Raw genomic sequence first — 18,014 nt, 5'->3', positions numbered from 1 at the left:
AGTAATTATATATATATATATATATATATATATATATATATATATATATATATATATATATATATATATATATATATATATATATATCTTAATACCATCAGTATTATACAGAAATGCATTATAACACAGCATTGCATCACAGGCAGGTATCTCATGCAGCAAGAAACCCAATAAACATAATTCAACTAGTCTCCTTTCACTGCAGCCACAGCTGTACCACCATATATATCATCTCTATCAGAGGCATCAATAAAAACCTCACAAAATGACCCCAGGGTTTTCATAAATGTTTAATTGTTCACTAGTTGCATAACATATCCCATGATGAAGAGACAATAAGTGATATTTACTTCAGCGGCCATAATGTTATAATATTATTGTTATATATAAACGTCCTAATGTTTGATTACTATACTAAAATGATTATGGCTCAAAATGAATAAATAATAACAATATTAAATATTAATAATAATAGCAATAACAATAATAATACAAAATATTCTTATAATTCTTATTATTGTTATTATTATTGCTGTTGTTGTTGTTGTTAGAACAAATGAATCCATCTTTGTACCATTTCTATGCGCTCTTGAATGCACCCTGGTGAACGCTCACCCTTCATTGTCGTTGTCGTCATCTCTTACAGCTCTGTGATTGGTCGGTCAGAATGCCGCGCGCCTTGTAGTCGCCCCGCCCCCTGCGCGTTCAGCTTCCTGGTTTCCATGTTTTCAGATTGGTCGATCCCACGTGTGTGTTTGTGTTTATGAAGGAACCTCAAGTTACTAATATAACCTGTTGCAGTGAGCAGTTTCTTCTGAAACCGCTATAAATCCCGAGTAAGAGCAGTATATGGAAAGTGTTGGATGTTGAATGAGCAGTAATCATGTCTCTAAGACTCCAGGAGAAAAACTCCGAGGCTTCGGTTCAGTGCGACTTCGAAAAAGAAACTGCGTCTGACAGGTAAAGGATTCTGCATCGAATCATTAATATTAATAATCTTATAAAAAAAGATATATATAAAAAAATGAATGTGCATTACAGGAAGTGACGAAATGTCTCGTATTACTGTGTGTGATTGTGATCGTGTGTTTTAAACTTTTATTTCTCTTTTGTTTACATGAATCTTTTTTTTTATTTATTGTTTTATTCCTTATTCTCGAGTATTCACTTATCATATCACGTTATCATATATATGAAGCACTTTATCCTGGTCAGGGTTCTGGTAGGTCTTAAGGTGAGAATTCATCCTGAAAGGGATGCCAATCAAGAGGACACACACACACACACACACACACACACACACACACACACACACACACACACACACACACACATACATATATACACACACACACACACATTCTTTGAGGAAGATCAGAAACAGAAATGTACTTTGATTAAACTGTGTGTTCTCAATCTATAGACTTTAAAGTACTAAGTTACTCATCGGAAGGGTTTGGGTTCAAGTCCCAGTGTTGTCAAGCTTCAACTCTGGGGCCCTTGAGCAAGGCCCTTAAACCTTTCTGCTGACTATGCGCTCTGACCCCAGTTTCCTAAAATCACTGGGATATGGAAAGAAATCATTTCACTGTGCTGCAAGTATATGGGACAAGGAAAAGCTTCTTTCTTTCTTTCTTTCTTTCTTTCTTTCTTTCTTTCTTTCTTTCTTTCTTTCTTCTCCTCAAAAGGCATTTCTAGGGGGGGAAAGGGGCCAATTTTGACATGACAACGTTTAAAATATCTTTGCATTGATCCGATTCTTTGTATACATCTCATCCTCTCCCTTTCACTTCCCCCCCAGTGACTCTGGCGACAGCTTGTTTTTGACCCAGTCTGTCACTCCGGCTCAAAGGAGAGTTAAAAGACAGCGTCCGTCTAATACCCAGACGTGTCCCTCAAGTCAGGAGTTGGTGGATGAGGAAGAAAAAGACAGCGACACAAGCACAAGACAGCACGAAGACTCGAAGTTAACGAGTGACTCCGACAGCAAAACCAGCTACGCCGACTTGCTTTGTAAATGGAGAACGCTGTTAAATGAAGAAAGTCCCCGGAAATATCCGAAAGCACGCCCAAGAACGATGGTGTTACCTTTTCTGAAGAAGAAGTATGGCTCTAAAAAGCTTATTGCCCGCCAAAACCAAGTGATAGCGGTAAGGATGTGCAAACATCTCTGGAGATAAAGCTAGATAATCATCTAAATAACAGTAAGTGAGCAGTTTGCTGAGGGAATAAGAAGCTTGGAAGATGAGAAAAGTGTTTGGAATTAGAATTTGAACATATATTAAATATACTGACATTTTTTGCTGTGATGTGTATTTAATTAGTTTCAATTTATGATGATAAACAGTGTTTGTCAAAAGGGAAAAAAAAAGAAAAAACTAGTCTTTTATTGTTTTTTGAGACACATGTTCTGTTTGTTTGTATGCAACAAGATAAAAGTCAAAAACACACACGGATTAGACAGTAAAACTTTCTTTCGGCTTCTCCCGTTAGGGGTCGCCACAGCGGACCATCCGCATGTTTTATCTGGCACATGTTTTTACGCTGGATGCCCTTCCCAACGCAACCCTCCCCATTTATCCGGGCTTGGGACCGACACTAAGGCTTGTGCAACCCTATTGGCTGGGGTTGGTTCCCTGACCGGGGATCGAACCCGGGCCGCAGCGGTGAGACCACTAGACCACCAGGGAACAAGGATTAGACTGTAGATAACTGGAAAAAAGTTCTGTGGACAGATGCTTCCAAATTTGACATTTATTACTCAGGAGACTTTATCTAAGAGAACATGAGAAGATGTTAGCAGTCAAATATGCTGGAAGCATAATGGTTTGGTGTTGTTTTGGAGCAGGAAAGGTTGGAAACTTATTCCCTGAAGTGAAAGGAATACTACACCAACATGGCTACTATTCTGTACGTCAACTCTATGCAATTCCATCTGGACAAGACAATGACCTGGAGCTTTTGTCCAAGTTCTGTAAGTCAGCTGGAGTTATCTATTATATCTATTATAAAATGGTCTGCCCAGTCACTGCACCTAAATCCTATCGAACTGCTCTGGGATGAACTGGATCGCAAAGTCAGAAAGAAATCTCCAACTAATGAACGTATTTGGATAGTTTTATAAAAGGCATAAGAGTGTATCAAGATGTTCTTCATGCAAAGGGAGGATTTTTCAATGAAGGTAAAGTTGCACATCTGTAGATTTGTTGGTCAAAGGAAATCTTCATACCGTAAAATGGCCTAGTTTGTTGCATAGAAACAAAAGGAAGATGTACGTGTCTCTCAAAAAACATAAAAAGACTCATCTAGAACTAGACACATCTGTTCGCGGGCCCATTTTTCCTTTTCTCCAACACATCAGCACAATTTGAGAACTGATTGTTTATGCTCTGCCTTGACAGGTGCCATTGATCAGCAAGATAATTGATGTTATTCACTTCAACTCTCAGTGGTTTTTATGTTCCAGGTTGTGCTTTTTGGATATTTAACAAAGTGGAATACTAAGTCAAGTCTAAATAAAAAAAATCTGAACTCAAACCAATTAGAAATGATATAACTGTCATTTAAAGACATATGGATTTATGTTGTATTGAAAGATTTAAAAATAAGACGAATGGCCAACAAGCAATATAAAAAAAATATTCAAATGGTGTAAAAATGTTTAATTAACAGAATAGTGGTATTGAGTATACCAACTATCAGGGCATATAATACACATCACTGTCTATTTGTGAAGAACATTGAGTTGTTCTACACACAGTTAGTTGACACTCCAGGTAGGATGCTAGACCACCAAGCTGCTACAGTTGGGCTCTTGAGAAAGACCCTTAACCCTGACCTGCTCAGTTGTAGAAATACGATAACCATCAACGTAAAACCCAATGTAAATGTAATTGACCACAGTACATAAAACGTAAAATTAAACGTTTCAGTCCTTGTATGTTTGATCTCCGTATCATGCTATAGATTTAATTTGCCATTTCATAGAGGGTGGCAAAACTTTTGGACGGATGTATGAAGCAAATTTTGGGGTCCTTTTTCTGATGTGTTTGATTTTAGATGAGTAATCATCTTACTATTTTACACCCCCACACTTAAATCATGTTTATTAAAGCATTATTTTAAAGCATTAATGTTCAATAAATAATTTTACTCTTTAGCGTTTTTAAAATGAATGCCATTTATGTTTTTTTTTTATACATTTACTTTCACATTCTTAGAGAAAGATAACATGTCAGGAAACAAGGGATGGTCTTTTTTTCATTGTATTTTTGCCTTTAGGATAGGATAGAAGTTCTATCCCATTGTGTTCAGTGAAGGTTTTTTTTGTTTGTTTCTATGTCTTTCCACTGTCAGAATGCAGAGATCGGTGGGTTCTTTAAGTGCATATTGCAAAACAGCGAAGGACACGAAGAAGAAAGACGAAGAGAGCTGAGATCATTGCTGCCAAATTCTGAGTGAGTTTTACATTGTAGGTCTTATATCAGTTTTATTGCATCGTGTCATTTGAAAAATGTATAGTTCTGTTTCTGAAAACTAATTTACATGAACTTCTAGACACTGTGAAGTCGAATTATGTTTTTATAACTATGACTACAATATACTAAATATTAGAGGTTGACGGTTATGCTGATGAATCTGCACCGATAGTTGATTGCAGGACCATCCAGCTATCGGCAAAAATCCATACCGATAGTTTTTCCAGGTTGCATTATACAGTACGAGAGTGGCTTCTAGAGGCGATTCACTGATGCTGTTTATGCAAAGTGTAATTTTTTATTAATTTTAGATGTTACTGTTTTTATTTGTTTGGAGTGTTGCTTTTTGTTTCAGTTTGAATGGTTTGAATAAATATTTATTAATATAATTAATACATTCATATATTTTTTATATATACATTTTTTATTTGCAATAAAGTTCAGTAATGGAGTGTTATGTTTGTTTTTTTAAATCCAGTATCCATCAGTCGATTGATCAGTTATCGGCATGTACGATCCAACCTAGATATAGGCGTCTACTTAATATACTTATAAATGACGTTCTAATTATTAACCATTAATAGTTGCATTCTTAACGATGTAGGCGTGTCTTGTCATGTTGCTGAGAAACTTGTAGATCCTGAAGAGTTTCCTGTATCTTTTTATAATTACACCATAATTACTAATAGTATTAATCTCTATTGGATTTGCCTTTTGTTTACAGAGGTGCTCTAGAATGTATAAAGGAGAGTGAAGGAGACGATGACGAGGACATCAAAATTGTGGTACGTTTTGCATTTATGTTTTTATAATTGTGATGTATACACTATAATAATTGTGATGTATACACTATATATATATATATATATATATATATATATATATATATATATATATATATATATATACACTATATATATATATATATATATATATATATATATATATATATATATATATATATATATATATACACTATATATATATATATATATATATATATATATATATATATATATATACACACACACACACACACAGTGGGTACGGAAAGTATTCAGACTCCCTTAAATTTTTCACTCTTTGTTATATTGCAGCCATTTGCTAAAATCATTTAGGTTCATTCTTCTTCCTCATGAATGTACACATAGCACCCCATACTGACAGAAAAACACAGAATTGTTGACATTGTTGCAGATTTATTAAAAAAGAAAAACTGAAATATCACATGGTCCTAAGTATTCAGACCCTTTGCTCAGTATTTAGTAGAAGCCCCCTTTTGATCTAATACAGCCAGGAGTCTTTTTGGGAAAGATGCAACAAGTCTTTCACACCTGGATTTGGGGATCCTCTGCCATTCCTCCTTGCAGGTCCTCTCCAGTTCTGTCAGGTTGGATGGTAAACGTTGGTGGACAGCCATTTTTAGGTCTCTCCAGAGATGCTCAATTGGGTTTAAGTCAGGGCTCTGGCTGGGCCATTCAAGAACAGTTACGGAGTTGTTGTGAAGCCACTCCTTCGTTATTTTAGCTGTGTGCTTAGGGTCATTGTCTTGTTGGAAGGTAAACCTTCGGCCCAGTCTGAGGTCCAGAGCACTCTGGAGAAGGTTTTTGTCCAGGATATCCCTGTACTTGGCCGCATTCATCTTTCCCTCGATTGCAACCAGTCGTCCTGTTCCTGCAGCTGAAAAACACCCCCACAGCATGATGCTGCCACCACCATGCTTCACTGTTGGGACTGTATTGGACAGGTGATGAGCAGTGCCTGGTTTTCTCCACACATACCGCTTAGAATTAAGGCCAAAAAGTTCTATTTTGGTCTCATCAGACCAGAGAATCTTATTTCTCACCATCTTGGAGTCCTTCAGGTGTTTTTTAGCAAACTCCATGCGGGCTTTCATGTGTCTTACACTGAGGAGAGGTTTCCGTCGGGCCACTCTGCCATAAAGCCCCGACTGGTGGAGGGCTGCAGTGATGGTTGACTTTCTACAACTTTCTCCCATCTCCTGACTGCATCTCTGGAGCTCAGCCACAGTGATCTTTGGGTTCTTCTTTACCTCTCTCACCAAGGCTCTTCTCCCCCAATAGCTCAGTTTGGCCGGACGGCCAGCTCTAGGAAGGGTTCTGGTCGTCCCAAACGTCTTCCATTTGAGGATTATGGAGGCCACTGTGCTCTTGGGAACCTTAAGTGCAGCAGAAATCTTTTTGTAACCTTGGCCAGATCTGTGCCTTGCCACAATTCTGTCTCTGAGCTCTTCAGGCAGTTCCTTTGACCTCATGATTCTCATTTGCTCTGACATGCATTGTGATCTGGAAGGTCTTATATAGACAGGTGTGTGGCTTTCCTAATCAAGTCCAATCAGTATAATCAAACACAGCGGGACTTAAATGAAGGTGTAGAACCATCTCAAGGATGATCAGAAGAAATGGAAAGCACCTGAGTTAAATATATGAGTGTCACAGCAAAGGGTCTGAATACTTAGGACCATGTGATATTTCAGTTTTTCTTTTTTAATAAATCTGCAACAATGTCAACAATTCTGTGTTTTTCTGTCAATATGGGGAGCTATGTGTAGATTTATGAGGAAGAAGAATGAACTTAAATGATTTTAGCAAATGGCTGCAATATAACATTGAGTGAAACATTTAAGGGGGTCTGAATACTTTCCGTACCCACTGTATATATATAAAAAAAAACAACAGGAGTATATTCTCACTAAATCAATAAGTCTGCTTTTGTTTCAGGATCTTGATTGCTTTGTTTGGGATGTATTTAAAAGAAATCGACAAACATGGCAACCATCCCTAAAATGGAAAATGGGACAGGCTCCAGGAACGGTGAGGAAATGCAGCCGAACCAGGAAAGTTGCTCAAAACGTAGTGGAACCTCAAAAAGACAAAAGTGTTCACGATGATAACAGTCTACCTAATATAGAAGTGTCTCAGTCAAGCAAAAAGGGAACGAAAAGCAGGAAATGTCCTGCTAGGTCTTCTCTTTCTCCACATTCTTCCCCTTCTTGTCTTTCCCCTGACAAATCTCGTTTGGTTAGCAGTCTCTTCATGGATCATCAGGATGAACACAGTGAGAACCAGCTGCAAGTTCTAGTAGCATGCTCAGAATCGCAATCCCTCGAAAGATATCAAGCCCAAAATATCCATCAAGCGTGTGATAACTGCATAGAACCAATTCACGAAATTGCAATTGAGGAAACCCAGTGGTTAAGTTCAAAAGACCAGGACGATGATGAAACCCAAATTTTGGAGGACAGCCCTACGGGCAAAGACACCATGGACGATTTACTCTTCTCGTTACAAGAGCACCGAAACCATGAAGAAGTTGTTGGTGTACATCATGAGCCAGTGGAAAACGAAGACTTGGTGAGTGTAGGTGGGGGTTTCACCAGCTCACAGGATCTTTTTCAAGAACCAAATAATCCTTTAAAAGAGACTAAAAGTCCTTTAAAAGAGACTAAAAGTCCTTTAAAAGAGACTAAAAGTCCTTTAAAAGAGACTAAAAGTCCTTTAAAAGAGACTAGAATTGAAAATCATAACAAAGAATTCTTACAATGCTATGTAACGCTACAAGATGTTGATTTAATAACAAAGGAAAATAGCAATTCATTAATCTTATCAGATGTGGGGGGCAACTATTTAAAATCTCAGCTGGCTCAACCAAGTGAAATTATCTCGACAACAGCTAAAGATATACACCAAGAAAGAAAAGAAAAAGATGAAAAGACTTTGTATGATGGTGTGGAGTGTGCATATCCAACAGTGCCATTAGAGGCACAGACAGGATCCAGAGGACATGATTACATAAGTCCTAGAAAGGATTTCCTCTTAGCTGAACAGGAAGAGAAGACAGAGTCCCCACTGTTTAATTACAGTGCCCTGAAATTGATGAAAAGAAAAAAAGGTATAAAGATTAAAGCCCCTATGATATCTGATAACCTGACACCTATACAAGATCATCCAGGTGAAGGTTCTGAACCACCTTTAGAGGACACTGTCGAGTGTAAAAAAAGGAAAAAGGTAAAAAACGATAAGTTGTTGGAGGAACCAGTTGACACCTTGCCAGAGGTAAGGGTTCCTACAGACTTAGGTTTGTTAGGTCAGAGCTGTTCCTTGGACTGTTCTTCCGTGAGTGGAATTATACCGATGAAAAAGAGACAAATGGATAGACATAATAAATTGTTGGAGGAACCTGTTGACATCCCACCAGAAGTCAGTGTTCCTACAGACCTAAGCCTTTCGGCTCAGGATTATGCCAGTGACTGTGCTTCAGTAAATGGAATTAAACAAAAGAAAAAGAGAAAAAAGGAGAGAAATAATGAGTTGTTGGAGCAACCAGTTGACCCCTTGAGAGAAGTTGGTGTTCCTACAGACTTAGGTCTGCCAGTTCAGGACTGTTCCCCTGATTGTGCTTCAGTGGGTATGAGCAAGCCACTAAAAAATAGAAGTAATGACAAAATTAATGAGTTGAGGGAGGAACCAGTTGAGCCCTTGCCAGAATTCAGTGTTCCTACTGACTTTGCTCTATCGGCTCAGCACCATTCCATCGACTGGGCTTTAGTAAATGGAATTAAACTAAGAAAAAAGAGAAAAAAGGACAAAAAACATGATTTGATGGAGGAACCAGTTGACCTGTCGCCAGAAGTCAGTGTTCCTACAGACTTAAGTGTATCAGCTCAGCCCCTTTCCATGGATTGTGTTTCACTGAGTGGAATTAAACAAAAGAAAAAGAGAAAAAAGGACAGAAATAATGAGCTGTTCGAGCAACCAATTGACCCCTTGACAGAGGTTGGTGTTCCTACAGACTTAGGTCTGCCAGTTCAGGACTGTTCCCTTGATTGTGCTTCAGTGGGTATGAGCAAGCCACTAAAAAATAGAAGTAATGACAAAATTAATGAGTTGAGGGAGGAACCAGTTGAGCCCTTGCCAGAAGTCAGTGTTCCTACAGACTTGGGTAAATCAGCTCAGGACAATGGCATGAATTGTGCTTCAGAAAATGGAATGGAAGAAAAGAAAAAGACGAAAAAGTACAAAAATAAGGGGTTGTTGGAAAAACCTGTTGATCCCTTGCCAGAAGTCAGTGTTCCTACAGACTTTGCTCTATCGGCTCAGCACCATTCCATCGACTGGGCTTCAGTAAATGGAATTAAACCGATAAAAAAGAGAAAAAAGGACAAAATACATGATTTGATGGAGGAACCGATTGACCTGTCACCAAAAGTCAGTGTTCCTACAGACCTAAGTGTATCAGCTCAGCACCTTTCCATGGATTTTGTTTCACTGAGTGGAGCTAAACGAAAGAAAAGGAGAAAAAAGGACAAAAATAATGATCTGTTGGAGGAACCAGTTGACCCCTCACAAGATGTCAGTTTTCCTACAGACCTAAGTCTATCGGCTCAGGACTATTCGATGGATTGTGCATCAGTGAGTGGAATTAAACCAAAGAAAAATAGAAAAAAGGACAGAAATATTGAGTTTTTGGAGAAACCAGTTGACCCCTTGCCAGAAGTCAGTGGTTTTACAGACGTAGGCCTATCAGCTCAGGACCATGGCATTAATTGTGCTTCCGTAATTGGAATTAAACAAAAGAAAAAGAGGAAAAAAGACAAAAATTATGAGTTGTTGAAGGAACCAGTTGACACCCTGCCAGAAGTCAGTGTTCCTACAGACCGAAGTCTATCAGCTCAGGACGATTGCATGGACTGTGCTTCAGTAAATGGAATTAAGCAAAATAAAAAAACAGAAAAGCACAAAAGTATTGAGTTGTTGGGGAAACCATTTGACATCCAGTCAGAAGTCAGTGTTCCTACTGACCTAAGTGTATCAGTTCAGAACTCTTCCTTGGATTGTTCTTCAGTGAGTGGAATTAGACTGCTGAAAAGGAGAAAAAAGGACAGAAATAATAAATTGTTAGCAGAACCAATTGACACCCCTCCAGAAGTCAGTGTTCCTACAGACCTAAGTCTATCGGCTCAGGACTATTCGATGAATAGAGCTTCAGTAAATAAAATTAAACAAAAGAAAAAGACGAAAAAGGACAAAAATAATAAGTTGTTAGACAAACTAGATGAGGACTTGGCAGAAGTCAGTGTTCCTATAGACGCAAGTCTATCAACTCAGGACTATTCCATGGACTGTGCTTCAGTAAATGTAATTAAGCAAAAGAAAAAGAGAAAAAAGGACCTGAATAATGAATTGTTGAGGGAACCAGTTGACACCCGGCCAGAAGTCAGTGTTCTTACAGACTTTGGTGTATCAGCTCAGAACCATGTCATGGACTGTGCTTCAGTAAATATAATTAAGCAAAAGAAAAAGAGAAAAAAGGACAGAAATAATGAATTTTTGGGGGAACCAATTGACACCCACCCAGAAGCCAGTGTTCCTACAGACCTAGGTCTTTCAGTCCAGGACTGTTCTTTGGATTGCTCTTCAGTAAATGGAAGTAAACCACTGAAAAAGAGAAAAACGGACGGAAATAACGAGTTGTTAGTGGAAGCGTTTGACACCCTGCCAGAAATCAGTGTTCCTTCAGGCTTGGGTCTATCAGTTCAGGATTCTTCAGAGGGTTGTTCTTCAGTTGGTGGAAGGAATTCAAAGAAAAAGAAAAAACAAGGCAAACACCAATCTGTGCCTCAGCACGATGAAGGGGTTGGTAAAATGGAGGGTATCCATAGCCCTAATCAAGGTTCTGCATCTTTGGTCTCCATAGATACTAAAACTGAGCAACTGACCAGAACTGATCTTATTCAATCCAATGATCTTGAAAAGAAAAAGGAGGCAGCAAAAAGGGATTCTATGATGTCCGATGAGATGGTTGCTTCCGAGTGTAGCGAACGTTCAAGTCCTGGACACAAGAAAACGAAGCAAAGGTTTATCAATATCTTTGACCTACCAGAGGCCATTGAGCTCCAAACTGTTAATAATGAGGATTTAAAGACTATTGACTCTGATGCAACTCCAAAGAATAAGAAAAAAAAGAAGCGGCAAGAAGTGGAGGTCAAGGCATCATTGATGGAGACAACAGAACAAGTAGAACCACTGGGTACTGTTCAAGAGTTTGAGCAGCAAGCAGCTGAGGTGGTTCTGCCAAGGAAGTTAAAAAAGCAAAAGAAGAAAAAAGACAGAACTGAAACATTTCAAGAAAAGGAGACGTCAAAAATCACAGCTATATCTGGACTTGGACTAAGTGACACAAAAACATCAAATACAACAAGCACTGGAAGTGAGAATAGAGGGATTGGTGAGGAGGAAGGTGCTGGTGGTGCAGGACCAGAGGAGAAGAAGAAGAAAAGGAAAGAGTTGGAAATCGATGGATCGTGTTCTCAAGGCTTGGTGTACTCGCTCGATACTGAACAGACAACGGCGTTGAAGGAAGCTTCAAGGAGTGGACAGAAATCTGATGAAGGAAATTCCACACAAAGTTTGGAAATGTGGTTAACATATGACACCATGGAGAAAAAGAAAAATAAGTGGAAAAAAGGTGATGGTTCTCAATGTAGTCAACAGGTACTGCAATTGGAAGGTACCACACAGCCTGAAGAAAAGAAGAAGAAAAAGAAAAACAGATTGGTGGATACAAGCACAGAAGTGCGTCACGAGATCATTGAACATGCCGTTTGTCAGGAAATTGGTTCTCAAGCAGAACTTTCAGAAGCGATAATTGAGAAAAAGAAGAAGAAGAAGAAGAAGAAGAAAAAAAAGAATAGAAAAGACTCATCGTGATTGTGGCGAAGGAGAGTTTGGATGTACCTGAAAGTAGAGGAACAATTCGAGGTTTTGATCACCTTCAATGCTGAAAAGGACAGAATTTGAATTTCAGTGGATGTGTTTTTGGTACATATTAAGAAAAAATGAGAAAGGAGGAAAGTAAGAGACTTGAATAGTGATCTAGAGGACATTGGAAATTTTTTTAATGCTTTGTTTTTGTGTTTTTGTTTGTTTTTTACTTCAAAATGTAAATTGTTTTATACCTGCTATAAAGCATGATTGTTTTAACAGAAATGCATATTTTGCTACCAAAATCTAAGTACATTTATAACAGTGGATTTCCATGTACTATTTATTAATTTATAAAATCCTTCCATCCTTCAGACCTCCCCAATGTTGAAAAACTTTCAAATTCAGCAGTGCAATGATACGGATGTAATGTACTAAATCACAAGAAGATGTAGGTGTTTGAAATTGTTGTACAGTCACCTGAATTTCTTTAAATTTGTTTTTATTTGTAATATACATTAAAATACTATTTTTTTTTTTCAAATGTTTATAATAATTTTTTTTTTGTACAGGTCATTTTCAAATGCTAAAAATTAATACCAACGTGTTACAAATTGTTTCTAACCTGTTCCTCCAATATACTTTTCTAATATTGTGCTAACATACTGTATGTTGCAGAAGGGAAGTGTCTCCCTCATCTGGTGTACAGGGTGTAAATACATGGATGCATGAGCATGTTTTAATTTTTGTTATATCTGAAAACCAGTGCAAATAGAAAGTTATATATTGGATCACTGTTCATACACAAACTCGAATGTTACATGCGACATATATTTAATTAGTGTTTAGTTAGTTTGGTTTGTTTTAATTTTGTTTAGTCTCATTAAAAATAACATTTGCACTATGAAAAAGATACTTTTGCCAATCATTTTACATTTAGGTGAACCTAGCAAACTGGTAAACAGACATTTCAGTGTTTGTCATAGTTTTAAAGCAACTATGTGAACTTTCAGTCATAATTTGGATATACTTACTAATTAGTTAATACTTAACTATAAATATAATAAAAAAAATAGATAAAAGTTGTTAGACACCTGATTATAAGTTTGGTATGTGCTTTCTGAACATCCCATTCCACATTTAGGACCTGATGCCTCATTAATAGCCTCCACTCTTCTGGGAAGATGTTCCACTAGATTTTTGGGGTGTGTTTAAGTGAGATTTTTGCTCATTTACCCACAATTGTGTTAGTAAAGTCAGGTACTGATCAAGGTGAGGTGAGGAGGCCTGGGGTGCAGTCAGCTTTCCAATTCATTCCAAAGGTGTTTAATAGGGTTGAGGCAGGATCTCTATAACAGGCCACTCAAGATCAAGATCTTCCTCTCCAAACCATGTAAAGCATATTTTTATGGAGCTGGCTTGTTTGTGTTTGGGTCATATATATTTATATGTGTGTGTGTGTAAAACAGATTAGATTAGAAATAGATTAGAAACACGGAAGAGTTAAGGAAGATACAGTTACTAGTTCAGTTAAAAAAAAAAAAAAAAGGCATTTTTTACCTTCTCCTCATATATGGCATGTTGGGCCAAACACCACTTTGGTCTATGGCCCCTATTCTGTGCTCTCTTATTAGACTGATAGTATTCTTAGTATTTAGCCTTATAAACCAGCATTAGAACGTCTTCCAAATGCCATACATGTAAATTATAGGAAATTAATCAACTGTTGTCACCACAAATTTGAATATTTTCCTGCAACACCATGTACTGAATAGGAACGCAATGGATTACTGTACTGAATGGAAATTTGCCAAAAACAATGTTTTGTGATTTTTACCCATCTTACCCTGTCATTGTGAATATGGCCGAATGTCTCTTTTAATATAATGGAAAGCTAGCTTGCAGTAGCGAAACGTCACAGAATGGAGATTTTGTTGTGAGTTGTGAGTTATTATCATTCGATTGGTGACTCTTTGATTTAGCAAGGAATTGTACGCTATTTTCACACAACTTTTTAAGTCTCACGTCTGTGAGTTACTTAGAAAAACCTGCATTGTGAAGCAGTATACAAAAGTAAAGTGTTCTTTTCAGCAGGAATGGACCACTTCTGGACAATCTTTTCACAACTATGAGATGATTCTGCATAACATTTCCTTCATATCTGGTGGAAACAAGCTTCCATACCTCACACTTGTTTCTTGATGCTTATAAGACAAATGCTTACAGACTATAACCCAAAGTGCTGACATTGGAGACTCCTTCTAAAAGAGGTAAAGGTCTCCTCAGAAAAAGCTTCACTATATCTATAAACCCTGTTAATATGGGGTGTCTGCTATGTAAGTCTATGTGAAAGTTTACCACAGAAATTGTAATTAACTGAATGAATACTTTAATATAAACATTCTAGCAGAACTTATTGAGCAGTTGGAATTGATCATTCAACCGTATTGTGGTACAAATGGATTTATGGTCTTAAACTGACAGCAGTGGTGTGTATAGAACAAAATCTCAGGGGATTCACTGTGGCACTTGGGATGTGCAAGGCTTCTGGTTTCCTATGGAAACTAGGTGTTGTCTCCCTGAGCACTAAGACCTGAATGAAGCTAGGACCTATTATCTGCCAAACACCTTGACAATGCTTGAACTCAATTGAATAATGTATGTATCTGTTCCTTTTACATTTGGAAACATTTTTATATCTGAATGTGTGTTGTTTTGGAAATCGAAATGCCTCAGGTTGCAGGACCTCCAGGGTGATATTTTATGCTGCTGATTTTTTTAGCTACTCGACACCTTCGACTAGTCGCCTAGCAAAGTTCACATGCTAATAGTGGAACAGCTCTTACAATAGTGGTATGGAATCTTTCCACGGTGTAGCTGAAATACTTCCACTACTGTTGGGGTTTGTTTGGGCATAAATAAAGTGATAGAATTCACATTTGAAGAGCTATTTCATGTATTACTTTTCATTCAGTTTGAACATTTGTGGTAATATGAGGTCTGGGTTACTGTACTCTCTTCTATGTAGCTTAAAGCCAAGGCTTTTATTACCACCATATTTGGCAAGTCTATGTTTACAACTAAGCTTAGGGCGGGTATGTATACATATAAAAGGCCTCCCACTGGAGTCAGGAGACTTCTGCACTGTGCAACAGGAAGTACAAATGTACAGATCTTAACCATTGCTACAATCTGTATGGGTTGCTTTGCAGTTGTACACAAAAACAAGCGAGTTTTTTTTTTTAGTTGTATAGTAAAACAATTTTTTGAACATGATTTCACTGTCTTGGAGGCTACATTTCAGTGAACTTCCTTTCATGTTCATTTGACTTTGAATATGTCACATGACTGCTGGTGGAATCTCAACAGACTTAATTATGGCACCACCTTTAAAAGCTCATCTTTCCTGACCAGAGATTTGAAGTAGTGAAGTACAAATACTTCATTACTCTACTTAAGTAGATTAGATACTTTACTATTTCTTTTTTGGACAACTTTTTACTTTAAATTATTACATTTTTTACACAAATATCTATACGTTCTACTTCTTACATTTTCAAATAAGACTCGTTACTTCAGTTTTAATCAATTTGGTGACATGATCGATATTTTTTCTTTTTATTGCTCGCCATTTTCAGCCCATCAACCTATTTCTTGTTATTGCTCGGCTTTTTCAATCTAACACTGGTGTATCATTTCCTGGCTCTCACACACCACAGATGTAGGCTAGCCTACGAAGCTAACAACAAGCAAGGCAGAAGGCAACAAGAAGTCTGGGGCTGACGTGGATGAGACAGAGGGAGTCAGCGATGTACACATGACTGAGAACAGAGACGTTCCTGATCACCTGATCATCATCTTTTCACTGTTTGTGTTCTATATGGCGGATGTACAGTCTGGAAACATTCATTAGATAATAAAATTTGTAATAATATATTAATATGATGTAAGGATCAGTTACCAGCATGGCACTAAAACAGGTAGTAGTAACGGCTTTAGTCCTAACGGAGTCCTAACTTCTTTATTTTAACTTAAGTAAGAAGTGAATTCAATACTTAAGACTTTTTCCAGAGTCTAAAACATGAGTATCTGTACTTCTACTTGAGTGAAGAGTGAAGGTTTGTGTACTTTTGCTATCCCTGTCCCTGAGGTTGGGCGACTAATGAGTTTCTCTGTCCTCATCCAGCAAGATCCAAAAGATAAAATCTAATTTTGCAATTTTAAGAAACCGTTTTCTTTCCACCTTTTTCTGTTTGACCAACATTCAGCTTCTACCTATTTTAAATAGCAACCAAATGCACACACTGCTGTACCTTTTGTCTCCATGGATAGAAATAGCAGATTTTTGCTTTGTGGGGGCATTTGGCTAATAACGAAATCAGATTTTTTGCTTTTTCACTGCATTGTGTATTATAAATACTTCCTGAAGTAATGATTAGTGTTAGGTTTAGGGTTGTACATCGCATTACGATGAATTCAGTTAGATTGGGATGCATTTCAACTTTGTATAAAGTTTCTTGTCATTAACAAAAACAATCAAAATCAACCAATTTTAGATATCCTATTCTAAAGTATTGATTGTGAAAACTGACTAAAAACCATTTTCATTAGGTTTTAATGACCTGATTTTAGATTTTTTTTTAAACAATGATTTTATCACAGTGGGAACTGTCAAGGGGTGTGAGAAAGTAGAGAGCAAGTGACCAGTCAGTTTTCAAAGTTGATGTGCTGGAAATAGGTTGAATTGGCACACGTAAGGTTCTGAGAAATTTTGACAAGTGCCAACTTGTGATGGATAGATGACTGGGCCAGAGTTTCTCCAAATTGGCAAGTTATGGGAAAATGTCCTCTGTATATAATGATTAGTGGACCAAGAAAGGACAACTAATGATCTGGCTTTAGGATCTTTTGTGTACAGGACTTACTGATGCATGTGCGGTGCAAAGACTAATATATCTGGTCCGATCCATTGGCAGAGGTGGAAAATATCTGAAAAGATACATTTTAGCTATGATGGCTGTATATAAGGGTATGTACTGGAGCTACAGATCTACCAGAAAAGCACCTACAATTGTCATGTGTGCATCAAAAACTGGCCATGGAGCAATGGTCACATTTACAGCATTTTTTATTTATATCCTGTGAACAGGAAAGAGATGTGAATGAGATGCTCTGAATTTGGCTAGGAAACCTTAGGTCCTACCATTAAACCAAGTACTTTCTATCTGACAACCTTTCTAATGGCAGTAGCTTTTTTCAACTGAATATTTCACCCTGCCACACAGCAAAAACCTGTTGAGGAACAGTTTAGGGAACATGATAATGATTCCAAAATCAATCAAACAATGCTGTTCTGGAGACACAGTATTCAGAATGCAATAGCTGATTAATGTGTTAGTCACGGCGATGCATAATCTATGTCATTTTTACTTTTTAGTTTGTTACGGTCAACTTCCTGTTCGATGTGGATTACACCTACTTTTATGACGTTATACAATAAGTAAAATGATTGCTCTCACTTTTTTATTTTAACAAGTTTTAAGATAAGATAAACCTAAGATAAGATAAACCTGTATTCGTCCCACAGTGGGGAAATTTCATTTAGACTCTGATTGGACATAGAACCTATAACGTGGAAGATCAATGATGGTTGTCTCAGTGTTTGTGAATTAAACTTGTCAAAAATATAGAACTATAACAGTGGAAGGTCTTCGGAAGGACATGATAGTCTGGCAGATGTGTGTGTGTGTGTGTGTGTGTGTGTGTGTGTGTGTGTGTGTGTGTGTGTGTGTGTGTGTGTCACAATCATGTA

The 18,014-nt window shown here is 37.5% G+C and overlaps 1 protein-coding gene across 2 annotated transcripts; it reads left to right on the top strand.

Annotated features, from left to right (window-relative positions):
- The first annotated feature begins 690 nt into the window (after positions 1–690).
- Positions 691–13,122, top strand: pho (phoenix). 2 transcript variants are annotated; one of them, XM_083531690.1, is made up of 6 exons: positions 691–960; positions 1,802–2,150; positions 4,357–4,457; positions 5,203–5,263; positions 7,220–7,949; positions 8,011–9,791. In XM_083531690.1, the coding sequence occupies exons 1-6, from the start codon at positions 884–886 to the stop codon at positions 8,049–8,051; spliced, it is 1,359 nt and encodes a 452-aa protein (XP_083387816.1). In that variant the 5' UTR covers positions 691–883; the 3' UTR covers positions 8,052–9,791. The 2 variants fall into 2 exon arrangements, with proteins under 2 accessions (XP_083387816.1, XP_083387815.1); XM_083531689.1 differs by having other exon boundaries at positions 694–960; positions 7,220–13,122.
- Positions 13,123–18,014: the final 4,892 nt, after the last annotated feature.

This window comes from Silurus aristotelis (genome assembly GCF_946808225.1).
Source record: "Silurus aristotelis genome assembly, chromosome: 26".
Taxonomy (NCBI): domain Eukaryota; kingdom Metazoa; phylum Chordata; class Actinopteri; order Siluriformes; family Siluridae; genus Silurus; species Silurus aristotelis.
Note: the sequence above shows the minus strand (reverse complement) of the source record. Positions and strands in the feature narration are given on the sequence as shown.